The sequence below is a fragment of the Manis pentadactyla genome, chromosome 4 (genome assembly GCF_030020395.1).
Source record: "Manis pentadactyla isolate mManPen7 chromosome 4, mManPen7.hap1, whole genome shotgun sequence".
NCBI lineage: Eukaryota > Metazoa > Chordata > Mammalia > Pholidota > Manidae > Manis > Manis pentadactyla.
The window spans coordinates 3,891,145-3,905,829 of NC_080022.1; the positions used below are offsets into that span (position 1 = coordinate 3,891,145).

Below are 14,685 nucleotides of genomic sequence, written 5' to 3' on the forward strand. Positions count from 1 at the left end.
TATCTTTCATATTTATGTTTCTTAGAGGGTAGTGCTTGTTTTTTATTTTTAAAATGCAACTATAATAAGGGGGGGAGAAGAAGGGGGGTATTAAGATTAACATGCATGGGGGGGTAGGAGAAAAGGGAGGGCTGTACAACACAGAGAAGGCAAGTAGGGATTCTACAACATTTTGCTATGCTGATGGACAGTGACTGTAAAGGGGTTTATAGGGGGGACCTAGTATAGGGGAGAGCCTAGTAAACATAATATTCGTCATGTAAGTGTAGATTAGTGATACCAAAAAAAAAAAAAAAAGGGCAGTTCCTGTGTGGTAACCTCCAATGAGTTCTATACAAGAGTATAAAGGGCATATAAAAGTGTAGGCAAAGGGTCTGTTTGTGTTTATACAGTGGATCAAAGCCTAATTGGGCTACCCCGAAAATGAACTAAGATACGATATGAAAAAGAACTTCCAACATCAGCACTCTCGGGAAGACTCATGCCAGAAGATGATCATCAAAAAACCCCAACAAAGATCCACGCACTGCTACAGCTGTAGATGCACTCATCCCACCAGTTCCTGGACTTGCCATGGGAATGAGGAAGGAGATATCTAAGCTGGCCTGTGCATACAGTAAAACAACAAATTTGACTGGACCTATACTGTTGGAACTCAACCAAGAATCAGGAGAAGTGCAAATTGTAGCGCTCCAAAATCTTACAACTACAGACTATTTACTGTTAAAAGAACATATGGCATGTGAACAGTCCCCAGGAATGGATTGTTTTAATTTGTCTGATTTCTCTCAGACTGTTCAAGTTCAGTTGGACAATATCCACCATATCATAGATAAGTTTTCACAAATGCCTAAGGTGCCTAACTGGTTTTCTTGGTTTCACTGGAGATGGCTGGTAATTACAGGTATGCTTTGGTTATGTAACTATACTCCTATTATGTTAATGTGTGTGCGCAATTTAAGTAGTAACTTAAAACCTATACATGCTGAAGTTACTCTACAAGAAGATATGTCAAAGAAATAATCAATCTTCCCATGTTTTCTTCCGCCTGCTACTTCTATAGCTTTTCTTCTTCCTTCCTAATTACAACCCTTAAATAGAATTCGTGCCTCATATCAAATTTACCGAGTATCATAATTCTTCCAAGTGGTAAAGACACCTCAAGACAAATGCTGGGCATAGAAGATACAGGGCATAAATATGCAAAGAAATAAAAACCTAACCATTTCAAACAATAAGGCTTCTCTCTCACTTACCAACTCTACATTTCCCTGTATGGCCCCGGAAGATGACTGGTTAGCCAGAGACGGGTAAGATTCCTCAAGGGAGGAACAACCTAAGACAGGCACAGTCACAGGAGGGTCATCAGGTGAGAAATTGGGGATCAACAGAGGTGAGGCTTAGAACCTCACCCCCCCAGTTCTGAGAGAAATCTTCTGCATACGTGGATGTTTTATTGCCCATGTCTAGCTTGGATTAATACATAGTCTACAGGCACACACTTGATCATTTACATTTGCTCTCTTACAACACTAAACTATGTTTTCTACCTTTATCTTGTATCTACCTACCACTTCAGCATTTTATTAAAAATAATAATAATAAAGAGAGAAATGTGGTATCCACAGATAAATCAAGTATAAAAATCAAATGAGTATTCATATTTGAACTGACTGTTTATAGTTCATAATGCATGAGCAAAACCGAAGGTTTCTGTGATGGCTGCCCTTGTACTGCTCACCATGTAAGAATTTGTTCTCCATGTAAGAACTTGTTTGTTATGCCTCAGAAGATTGGAGACTGACGAAAATTAGGCTTGGGGTGGATTAATGATTGTGCATTGAGCATTGACTCCCCTATACAGAATTTTATTGTTGTTAACAACCATTTGATCAATAAATATGAGAGATGCCCTCACAAAAAAAAAAAAAAAAAAAAAAAAAAAGTACACACTTCCAATGGTAAAATAATTAAGTAACCGGGATGTAATGTATAGCATAAGGAATATAGTCAAGATATTGTAACAGCTTGGTAGGGTGATAGCTGGAACCTAGAAGTGTCATGTATATAAATGTTGAATCACTATGTCGTACACCTGAAACTAATGTAATGTAATACTGTGTGTCAACTACCCTTCAATAAAAAAATAATTATCTAAAAAAAAAAAAAATGCAACTATGAGTGTATGTCAAAGAAGGTAAGATACTAGATTTAAAGAAGGGAATGGGTTAGAAATAAATTTGACCCTTGAGTTAGTATTTTTAAACTATATATTCTAAGCCTTCAATGCATTCAACTTTATCAAATAAAATTGGGAATTCATTCTAAATTGGTCCTGACAGGAAGTGCCTGCCTACCACCTACCCGTGGGGGGGATTCTGGTGATCTTCTGGCAAGTTCTCAAGCACAGCCAGTGCTCTGCCCTTCAGCGCCACTCACAGGTGTGGTCACTAATAAGCAGTGTGAACAGTGGCCCTGAGAACCACCTGGAAAGCACGATACTCGCAGGCTGGAAGAGTGGAGCAATAAAGCCACCGAACGCGCAAGAAGGAAAGAAGGAGGAGACTTAATGGCACGGTTTGTCCCGAAGCAGTCAACTGTGAGGTTCTGGTACCTGAATATTTTTAGGTATCTCAGAAAATCCTGGAAGACCATGAAGATGGAGGCCAGCACATCAAGTTCTAGGCCAAAGAAATAAGTGTACCACTTCCACAAACTTTAAAACTAAATTCAATGAGACCAGTTTCCATAAACTAGAATCTCAACCCTTAAAAAAAATCACTCCCACATGACAGACTCACTACAAGTCGGCACCAGGCACCAGCAGGCCTCTCTGGACAGAGGACAGACATCAGAGGACAGGTGAGTATAACCCCCTCTGTGGGCTTACACATGTGCTCATCATTCCCTAGCTTCCTGACTTCCCAGAAGACTAAACACTTGTGATCTAGAACATTCTTTCAGCTGGCGAGATGTCTAGAAGCCTGGATCCAAGAGCTCGCGGCTTGCACAGCTGAGCCTCTGCGGCACTCCGCTCTGCTCAGTCTGGATGCCAGCCTGTGGCCCTCGGGCATGAACTAAGAGGCCCTGAGCACCAGGAACCGGCCACAGCAGGAAGTGTTGGGCCAGCCAAACACAGAGCCAGCAGCTGGGGTCACTCCACAGCCACCCACAGAAAGGACGTATCGGTGCTCAGCCCTCACTCCCTCCCGTAAAGCCTCTCAGAGCTGCAAGGGAGCAGAAAGCACTTTCTCAAAACAACACACATGACACATGAATGGCACAAACAGAGCTGGCAGTCCATGGCTTTCAGTCAACCTCTGGTTCTTGAGCCCCAGGTTCGCAGGACACCCACGTGACATGCCCCTTCAGGTGTCTCCAGCAGAACCTTCTACAGGCCCTTGGTCACAGAGCTGCAAGTAACTGAGCTCATCCGTGGCTGACAAAGTCCTGGGCCAGACCCTATCACTGCCCAGTTCTACACCTCTGTATTAGCAAAAACCCAACCGAATCAAATTAAAGCAATCTGTGGCCATTAGCTGAAAAATGTTATTGTACTGGACTAAGCAGTTTTCCTTGGGCACAGATGGAAGTTATGCTGTGTGCCTGAAGAGTCAGCTCTCTGCAAACACTTACTTGAAGGGGACGTGGGTGGCTTCCCAGAGGGCCGCCGTGCCTTGGGGCTGCTGACATCCCCTGTGGGTGTGTCCAGGTGTCCTTCAGAGCTCAGCGAGTACTGGAACTGGACTGTCCCCGACTCCACCTGCTTCACCTGTGATTGACACAACAGAGCAATGACGGCCACACTGCCTTCATCGGTATCCCCAGATGATAACAATTCAACCAGGAACAATTTGCCCCACCCTAAAAGTCTAACTAAAATCAAAGATTTCTGAAACCACACGTTCTTAGACTATAATCACGTAATTTTCTGAAAAGAAAACAATCAACTGTGGCATAAAAATCTCAGAAGACTGCATTATCTTGGCATGACCCTTACACAAGTGGAAATCACATTTCTCTGCATATGAATTTTTTTAATGAACCCATGTTAAACTGACCTTTTACATTTTGCTGTGTAAGTTCTTTGAGTTGTAACACATGTAACCACCGCCACAGTCAGGGTACAGACAGCTCCATCCCCCCAAACTCCCAGGTGCTGCCCCTATGCAGCCCCTCCTGCCTCACCTGATCCGTGATCACTGATCCTAAGCACTGTGGTCTTCTGAGAATGTCATATAAATGGAATCATATGGTCCATAACTTAACTTGTGAGACCGGCTCCTTCCACTTAACACAAAGCTGATGATATTCATCCAGCTGTAGTACATGTCAATAGTTCATTCCTCTACCGCTAAAACACTGGTGTACATGCTTCTGTAGGAATACAACTTTCCATTTCTCTAAGATGACGACGGCTGGGTCATATGGTATGTGTATATTTAATTTTATAGGAAACTGCCAAACTGATCTATTTCTGGACTCTCTCTTCTCTTTCATTATTTTTTGTGGCAATTCCTTCATAAACAGCACCTTATATTGATTGTGTGACTTTATTTTAAGCCTTAAAGTTGTGAACAATGATTCCTCTAACTTTGTTTGCAAAATTGTTTTGACACTTCTAACTCCTTTGCCTTTCTAGATATAAATTTTAGAATCAGCTTGTCTGTATCCAAAACATTGACTGAAATTGCATTGTCTAGAGATCTGTAGAGGGAGAATTTATATCTTTATTATGTTCAATCTTCTGATCTGTAAAGTTATTATGTCTCTAAATTTATTTAGGTGTTCTTTGATTTCACCAGGAGTAACCACAATGAGAATGGCATGACGCAAAAGAAACGTTATAGTTTTCATCATACAGATCCTGTACATATTTTGTTAGATTTGAGAGAAAGGCTTTGTGAATTTACTGTTTTTTAAATTTTGTTTTCCAATTCTTCATCACTACTATATAGGAACATGATTGATTTTTCTATCTTGACCTCCTATTGTATCCTCGACCTTAATAAACTCACTTACTCTTTCTAGGAGTTTTTTGTTTTTTGCTTTTTGGGTTTTTTAAATTTTTTTTTTGTAGATCCCTTGCGCACAGACAATCATGAAGTCTGGAAATTAGCACAGTTGTTTCTTCCTTTCCAATCTGTGTGTCTTTTATTTTATTTTCTTGCCTTATTGCACTGGCTAGAACTTCCAGTATAGTGTTGAATAAGATTTTGAATCTATGAGTAGACATCCTTCACTTGTTCCTGATCTTAAGGGGAATGTCTCAGTCTTTCACCATTATGTATGATGTTAACTAAAGGGTTTTTGTAGATGTCCTTGATCAGACTGAGGAAGTTCTACTCCTAGCTTGCTCAGAGTTTTTACCATAAATGGATATTGAATTTTGTCAAATGATTTTTCTGCATCAATTGCTATAGTCATACTGTTTTCCATCTTTAGGCTGTTACTATTATGAATTATATTTATTGATTTTTCAGAAAGAAAATACCCTTGCATTCCTGGGATTCCCTACTTAGTTGTGGTATTTTTTTTCCCCATATGTTGGATTCAATTTGCTAATATTTTGTTGACTATTTTTACATCTATGTTCATAGGAATGGGTGTCCATAGTTCTCTTTTCTTGTATTGTCTTTTTCTGGTTTTGATATCAGGGTAATATAGGCCTGATTACATTAATTAGGAATTGTTCCCATCCTTCTATTATTTGGAAGAGATTGTAGAAAAATTGGTATTATTTCTTCTTTAGCTGTTCATAGAGTTATAGTGAATAGGCCTGGATATTTCTTTCTCAAAAGTTTTTAAACTATGAATTCAACTTTTATAATGGTTACAGGACTATTTGGGTTATCTACTTCATCTTAGGTGAGTTTTGAACAGTTTAAGATAGTTTAAAATGAATTAATCCATTTCACCTAAATTGTCTAATTTATGGGCACAGAGTTGTTGTTCATAGTATTCCCTTCACACCCTTTCAATACCTGTGGGGCCTGCAGTGATCACTCTTCTCTCATTCTTAATATTAGTAATTTGTATCCTGTCATTTCTTTTTCAGTCTTGCTGGATACTGACCAATTTTACTGACCTTTTTAAAGAATCAATTTTTGGTTTCATTGGTTTTCCTTTTCTTCTCTGTTCTGTTTTCAATTTCATTGGTTTCTACTCATTATTATTGACTTTCTTCTGCTTGCTTTAGGTTTATTTTCCACTTCTTTTTTCTAGTTTCTAAAGGTAGAAGACTTATTGACTTGAGACCTTTTTTCTGTTCTAACATAAGCACTCAATGCTATAAATTTCCATGTAAGCATGCTTTAGCTGCATCCTACAAATTCTGATATACTTTCATTTTTGTTCAGTTCAAAATATCTTCTATTTTTTCTTGAGGCTTCCTCTTTGACTTACGGATTATTTAGAAATATATTAGAAATGTATTGCTTTATTACAAAGTGTAATTTTTTATATTGTTATGATTTCTAATTTAATTGCATTACGATCACAGAATATACCTTGTATAATTTTAATTATTTTTAAGATTATTAAAGTGTGTTTTATGAGTCCATTCTGGTGAATGTTCCATTTGCACTTGAAACGAATGTGCGTTCTACTGTTGTTGAGTCATCTTAAAAGTCATTTAGATCCAGATGGCTGCTGATACTGTTCAGTTCTACATCCTTAGTGATTTTCTATGTGTTCATAGCTTACTGAGAGAGGAGTACTGAAGTCTCCAACTATAACAAAATTTTTCTATTTCTCATTTCATTTCTATTAGTTTTTGCTTAATGTATCTTGAAGTTCTATGTTAAATGTACATACTTTCAGGATTGTTCTGTCTTTTTGATGAATTGACTATTTTATCATATGTCATAACCCTCTTGATTCTGAAAATTTCCTTTGCTCCAAGTCCACTTTGTATGGTATTAATAAAGCCACCCCAGTCTTCTTTTGATTAGTGTTTGCATGGAATGTTTTTCCATTATTTAATTTTTAATCTACCTCCATTATTGTATTTGAAAGCAGACAGAACATAGTTGGACTTCGATTTTTGTATGCAACCTGACAATTTCTTTCTTTAAACTGGTATGCTTAGACTAGTCACATTTTTGTGTAACTATTGGTATTCAAGACTATCACTTTTTTTATTTATTCCTTCTGTTCCTATTCCCTTCCTATTTCCCCTTTCCTGCCTTCTTTTGAACTATTCCATTTTATCTATGTACTGGGTTTTTATTATCCTCTTGTATCTTATTTTTAGTGATTGCTCTCGGGTCTACAATGTCAATATTTATTCATTCAGAACTGGTACTTTATTATTTCAAGTGTAATGCAAAAACCTTATCATCATGTGTATGTCTTTTTACCCTCTCTCTATATATATATTATGGTTGTCTTATCTACTATATCTATATACCTTAAACATCCTCTCAGGCACTGTTGAAATTTTTACTTCAACTATTAAACATATTTTAAAGAAAAGAGAAGGAGAATACTGTATGATCTTTGTCATTTATGTTGCCCTTTCTTCACTCCTGATGTACCAAGTTTCCATCTGGCATCACTGCTTCCCAGTCTGAAGAAATTCCATTAGCAATTCTTTTAGCACATGTTGACTACCAATGATTTCCCTTAGTTTTAGCTCATCTAAGAATGTCTTTTTAAAGTATTTTTTAATTATAGTTGACATAAGTTCCACGCGATGGGGGATATTTTTCCAAGAATATACATAAGCCTCAATAAAAATTCATTGAATGAAACGATAAAGAATTAAGTGGTGTTGGAGCAGAGAACAGGCATACCTAGGTCTCCACGCCATGTGACTCAACAGAAGCTGGCACTATCATGTAAGATGAGAAATGTGGAAAGGAGCAGAGGAGCGCGTGAAAAACACAGGAGAGTGAATCAAGTGTGTGACCAGTTTTCGCTCATTATTTTTTTTAGTTACTTATATCTGTGTAGAGTAGCAGTGCTCAGTGAGGGGCAATGCTGCCCCCAGGAGACCCCTGGCAATGGCTGCAGACATTTCAGGCTGTCGGTCACACTGGGGCACACCGCCAGCCCCTGAGGGGGCCGGGGCTGGTGCTGAACATCCTCCCGTGCCCAGGACAGCCTCCGCTGCAAAGAATCATCTGACCCAAATGCCAGCAGTGCTGAAGCTGAGAAACCCAATTAGAAGTGAGAGTCGTCGTGAAAAATGGCAGTATTTGATTTATTTGTATCCTTAAGATGGTCAGACCTTCAAAGCACTTCTGCCCCGATACAGTTCACACGCTCAAAAAGTAAAGGAAATGCAGTAGCACATGAAGGCTAAAATTAAATAGAATAAATGTTTATTCGTGTACATACATATGGAGAGAAAAAATGGCAATGGCTTCAGGATTTCTAATGGCAATTTCCTACTAAGGGCTCAAACAGACCATGTGGGAATGTAGCAAAACACAGTCCATAACAGACGTTCCTTATAATGGAATGCCGCACAGTCGGCTGCTCCCTTCCCCTGGTCCCCAAAGCATTACCCAAAGCATAAATAACAACACTGAAAATGATGTTTGTCGCTAGAGTCAGCACACAGATGCTGCACTGAAATGACAGGAATGGTCCCTGTACCCAAGAAAAATGAGTCCGTTGAGTCTAAAAGCTTCCTATTCATACGGCTGAAATAGGCTAGAGCTTATCTCAGGAATGTAAGCAGAAAAATCGAACCACAGACCCAGACAGAAACCTGCCTCGATGCACTTCAACGCCAGCCAGAGCCGCAGATTCACAGTGTCCGTGGTTCCCTGGGTCACTGCTGCCCACTCTGCGAGGCCGCTGGTGGGCCAGCAGAAGCCAGGGGTGACCTCACACACACATCAATTGGCCCTGCCCCACTTTTATTTGCTTTCTGTACTGGGTGCTGAGAAAACTTCATTTAAAAATGGATTTATAATGATACTGCTGTGGTCCCACCGCCCCTGCACACAGCCAGTGAATGGAGGTTCAGTGGGTAAGTGATGAGCCACAAAGACGAGTCGGGACACGGCCACCTGGCCCCCCCACAGCACTGGCGCCCCCGCGGCACACGGCCCATCACCCCGTGCAGCAAACATTTCAGGAGTCCTTTAAAAAGACCTGTCACTGCATGGGGCCCTGCAGGTCATCTCGAGAGGCTGAGATGTGAGTGGGGACGTCAGGAGACCCAAGATAGGGTGGGCCTCCGTGAGCCCACGGGCAGCTGCAGCACTGTGAGCGCTCGCATTTCATGCTCACCACGCAGAAAAATCCTGTTCATGAAACACCCACCAACATATCTGTCAACTTCCAGTTTTGAGGACATATGAACTTGCCAGAACACATAGGAAATCCTTACGAAGTTGTACTGACTTACCTCTTCAGAGCTCATGCCAGCCGGGGGCACCTTGTAGACCAGACAGCGGGAGGGGTTGGGCCGGGTCCCACCCTGCAGAGGTAAGGTCACCCTCCCAGAGCTGGCTTCCAGCGAGGGGTTCCAAACAGCCCAGCGGACCGTGTGCATACATGCCACGCTGGACGGAGAGGTGACCAAAGCCGCCTAGAACAGAAACAAAGCACAGGAGCGTGTGAGCTGCCACAGAGCCCGCCGGCGGGGCCGACAGTGCTTTCCCGGGAAAACCTGGCCAGGAGGCAACGTGGAGGCAGAGGACCACCCGCTCCATTTTACAGAATGAGGAACCGGGGCAGGAAGAGGCCCCAGCACCCGAGGCTCGGGGAGGGGAAGCAGCCTCCTGCTCTGAGACCCACCAGCTGAACCAGGACCCTCTGCTCCTTTTCTGGCTCAAGGCAGCACTGGCTCCCCTCCTAAGCACCAATGCCACCTTTGTGACCCCTCCTGTTCCCATAAGGGACTTTCACAGGCTTGTAAGCATACTGCAACTGGCCAATGTCTACCCAGTTGATTAGGAAAACACCAGAAATGGTACTTTGTGGTAAGAAACTTTGTAAAATAATCGTGAATACACACAGATATTCAACTCGGGGCTATTAGCACACATTTTCTCCAGTTGACTTCAGAGATGACTGGACCTGACTGGCATTCTGCAGGCTCCTTGGCACAAAGCCCATCAGCACCTCCGGTAAGGCCAATTCCCAGCCAGGGGCCCACCGGGCACCAGGCAACACCAGGTCTGACTGGGAGCCTGGGAAGCTACACCAGCTGAAGTCAGACTAAAACAGCCCAGACTCAGGGGCAGCAGCCACACCCACCTCCACCTATAGACGTGGGAGGAGAAGCAACAGGAAAGTAGGCAGTGAAATGGGAGGGGAGCCAGCATTTCACCTCCTGGGTAACACAGCGCCATCTGCATCCTTCTGGGATGAGGACAGCAAAGGAACGAGGCGGCTCCTCGCTGGCTCTGGGCAGCTGAGGGAGCCAGGGGCCCTCTGTGCCCCCTGGCAGCAGCCCTCACTGCGCGGGCCATGGTCACAGAGGGGTGGACAGCCTGCGGGGTCTCACAGAAGTGGTGCCCTGTCCCTGACGGTGAGGAGCACGGCCCCAGGGAAACGAGAGGCCCAGAGGGACTGGCTGACCACCACAGAGGGAGGGAGCCGCCGAGGAAGGCGGGGCTCCAGCAGCGGGACTCGGGCTCCCAGCAGACCGATCATCTGGCTGGACACGGCGAGCCACTGTGCCACCACAACAGCCAGGACCTCCCCACACTCGAGCCCGGAGCAGACTGCCACACGCACACACAGGGACTCTGGCTGGAATCCAGTGCCGACGGCTCAAGAGTCAGCTGGCTTACACTGCAGCCGAGGGCACGTGAGGGCAGGCCCCAGCACAGACAGGGAAGCACGCTCGTGCCATCTAGCCGCCTTTCCAGACTGTTCCTGGCCAGGTGGCATCCATGCCGCTGCATCCTTTACATCCACTTGGGGACAAACATCCAGAATCAGTGCCTGGTTTTGAACTCTTCTCTCTTCCCTAGGCCCCACCGTGACCGGACCTCGCGCCGCCCACTTCAGCAGGGCTCGTTCTAATCCTGGGCTGGAGCCAGGTTTCAAATGGCGTGCTGGACCACACTCTGCCCAGTTACGGGGGCGAGCAGGGATTCAAGCCTGTCAACTCAATGAGACAAGACCCACGTCCCAGGAGTACAAAGCATCAGCAAAGTAGGAGACCAGGCCTGGGGCTCACCCCCCTTTCAGTGCTGGTCAGACACAGAGATGGGACCTGCTTCCCATCCAGTCAGCTGGAGGGCAGCCTAGACAGGCACCGAGCAGCTACCGTGTCTCAATCAAAAGCTGAGTATGAACCCCTTGCTTTTTAAAAATGAAATTACGATAAATGTATCAGCCACTAAAAGAAAAGAACCATAAGGATTGGACCATATCTAGACTACTTGTACAGTCACCTCCTACCAAATCCAGTTTGTCACAGGATCAAAAATAAAGTACACCTCCAAGTTTCCATGTTACGTGCATAACTCTGTCTGGCTTAATGTTTCACGTTAGGTGACACCGACACCTAATTTGCCCATTGCACACCTCCTTAGGTTCTCTAGTCCTCAGTCCGCACAGCTCTCCTCTGGGTAACTTCCACAGACCCACGCCCTCACTGCGTTCTGAACAACTCTAACAAGCAGAGACAGCTAGTGAGTTACCCATCACTCTTTTGCAAAGACTTCAGTGGGACAATAGGGCTTGGAGGCAATTCAATTGCCATTTATTAGCCTGCACCGTCTCCCGACCAGGCCAGGATGACACCTGCAGGCGGGAACCTCCCTGACCTCACACTCCGCATGCCCAGCTCCAAGGAGAAGGACAGGAGCACCCAGGCATGTGAGCAGAGCAAGGGCAGCTACTGAGCTGGTCAGTGTGACCAAGGAAGGTGTTCCCAGAGCACACAAGTCCCAGGGGAGAGAGGCAGCCGCCGGAACAGAGCGGGTTAGGGGACGCCACCACAGACGCAGGAGGGCAGGGGCCTGAGGCAGCTCGGGCCCAAGGCGGGGCACAGGCACGCTGCCCACCACTGGCCTGTGAGTGCCGACCACGGAGGGCCTGCAACAGCACAGGGTGGGTGGGCCGAGGCCCCAGCCAAGCACACAGACCAGCCTGGGGGAGGCAGGCGTACCCCCTGCATGACAGCCTGGGACACAAAAGCAGCCAGTGGCTCTGGGAACTTGGAGCTTGACAACGGGTGAGGTGTGGGTGGTCTTCAGACCACGCATGACCCAGCCTTCTCCCTGAAGACCACGGCGTTCCTGGCCACGGAGGTGGATTTTGCAAGGCCTGATAGCTTGAAATCCATCCAAGGTGAAGACTCAACCAGGACACAGGCACCCAGGGCCAGGCGCTCGCCTCTCCTTCCTGTTGAGGGGCAGGAGGCTCCTGGGGCCCCAGGCGACACCACCGGGCAAAGGGGAGGCTCACGGACCAGATAGCAGCCCAAAGTCCTTCCTTCCAGAAATGGATGTTATATGCCAAAATCTTTCCCAAATTAGTCCCACAGTGAACCTGATGGCAGCTATAGGCTAATTTCCTTCATACATTCATGGAAGACAAGGAAACCTAACAACATATAATTAAAGTCATTTGATCTGCCCACATTTGACACGGTCCGTGCAGTGTCATTTAAAGCACAGTGATCAGTTGACAGGCAATATTTTCGTTTCATTCTCCAGAGTAAAGTAATTATTTTTAAACATATACATGGGCCACAAAAAACAAGGGGACATGGTTTTAGGCAAGTCCTACCACCTAGTGTAACTCTTCATACTGGCTAAAGGGGGCCTAACACTTCAGCCTCTTTGCAAAGGAAGGTGTCAACCTGACAAGGATTGAAAGAAGGGGAAGTGAAACTGTCGTGAGTTTGGAGCTGTGACAGGTGAGGGGACAGGCATGCGGCCTCCTGCCCTCTGGAGACTGAGTCTGCAGCAGTGGCCAGCATGTGGGCAGCGCAGGGCCTGTGCATCTGCCTCCTCGGGAGAGCTGCCCCCTGCCTGTCTGCTTCCCGCACCCACCTCCAGCCGAGTGCTATGGAGCCCTTGATTGCAGGGTGGGGCTTGGCGGCCTGGCGGCCTGTCCTGTGGGCACTGCCCCTCTGCTCTGTGGGTCACAGCCTGGCCACAGATCAATAGGGAGCTGCTCCATGCCCCAGAGCAGTGACTGCCCAGGGGAAGGATGTGTGGGAGGCCCTGCCCTTCCATGGGGGTCTGGGCAGGAGCAAGCCTGACGCTGGGCACTGAGCACTGCGGAGCACAGGGCAAGAAGAGGGCAGCAGAAAAGGTGCAGTGCTAGGCGAGGATCCATGGCAGGGGGGACAGAGGAGAGCAGCTGCGCCCACCGCGACAGGCAGAGGCTGTGGAGAAGACACACAAGGCACCGGACATGAGCAAAGGTCGACCAGCTGGGCCAGGAATCAGCTTCTGCTCAACAAAGGACAAGGTGACCTTCAGGGCAGCAGGCACAGCACATCGCTGCTTATTTCTACAACTGCAAGTGCGTCTGTAATTACCTCAAAATAAGGTTTAATTCAAAACCAGTGTGCAGTAGTATATGATGGGAGCCATTTAAAGTGCTAGTAAATTTTGTTTATGACTATCCACAAAAAAACCCCAGAATGGTAAGTGAGAAGACATAATAGAAGAGAAAATCCTATTTATAACAGAAGCACAAACATTGAATACCTATGAATAAACTTTATAAGAACTGTTCAACTGTTTAAAATCTACATTTTAAAACTATAGAAGAATCACTCCTGAAAGACACAAAGACAGACCACAACAAATGGAAAGACTCGCCTTGTTCTTGGTTAGGACATCGCGATATCCTCAAGGTGTCAGTTCTCTCTAAATGAACTTATAAATGTAATGCAACCCTAATAAAAACGCCCATTAGCTCTCTTTATGGGTGAGGCCACCTGGAAGTACAAACATGCAAGAAGAGCTGTAAAAGCAAGAAAAGGAAGAGCAACAGGCCACACAGGACCCAGCATCCTGCAGAGCCCCCCGGGATGCCATGGTCCCGGTGCGCAAACAGGGCAGCCCACCGAGAGACCAAGTCTAGGCACAGCTATGGACAGACACTGCGAGTACGATGAAGAGGCGTCCTACCCCACTGCCTCTCAAGGGGACTATTTCTTAAGAAATGGTATTGGGACAAGTGGAGGTCACTGGGAAAAGATGAAAAGATCCATTCCTCACACCACAAACAAGCTCTAAACATAGAAAATGAGATTAAAGAGCACCAGGAGGAAACACAGACGAATTCCGCGACAGGAGTAAGGAAAGGCTTTGTGACTACGATTCAAAATCCAGACACAAGAAAAGACTGATGAATTTGACACATTAAAATGTGTTTTAAGGTTTACATGATGCTGTGAACTGAATGTCTGTGTCCCCCCAACACCCCTACATTGAAGCCCTAACCCCCAGGGTGATGGCACTTGGAAGTGGGGCCTCTAGGGGGTGATTAGGTTTAGATGAGGTCACGAGGGTGGGACCCCCAACATGGATTCATGCCCTTAAACCAAGGCGAAGAGAGAGCTCCCTCCCTCTGCACACAGTCCAAGGAAAAGTCATGTGAGCACAGTGAGAAGGTGGCATCTACAAGCCAGGAAGCAGGCTCATCTCCAGAAACCAAATCTGCTGACACCTTGACCTGGACTTCCGGCCTCCAGAACCAGGAGAAACAGCCAGGGAGAAAGGACCTGCAGTATGTGTCAGATGCAGA

General features: G+C 45.3%; 1 protein-coding gene across 3 annotated transcripts in view; it reads right to left on the reverse strand.

Moving 5' to 3' along the window:
• Positions 1–14,685, reverse strand: part of NPHP4 (nephrocystin 4) — a 129,170-nt gene that overhangs the window by 59,188 nt on the left and 55,297 nt on the right. For all 3 annotated transcript variants that reach the window (XM_036925417.2, XM_057499651.1, XM_057499652.1), the window contains exons 11-12: positions 9,365–9,547; positions 3,637–3,772 (exon numbers count right to left, since the gene is read on the reverse strand). In XM_036925417.2, the coding sequence (XP_036781312.2) occupies positions 3,637–3,772; positions 9,365–9,547 (319 nt within the window). The remainder of the gene's footprint in view (positions 1–3,636; positions 3,773–9,364; positions 9,548–14,685) is intronic.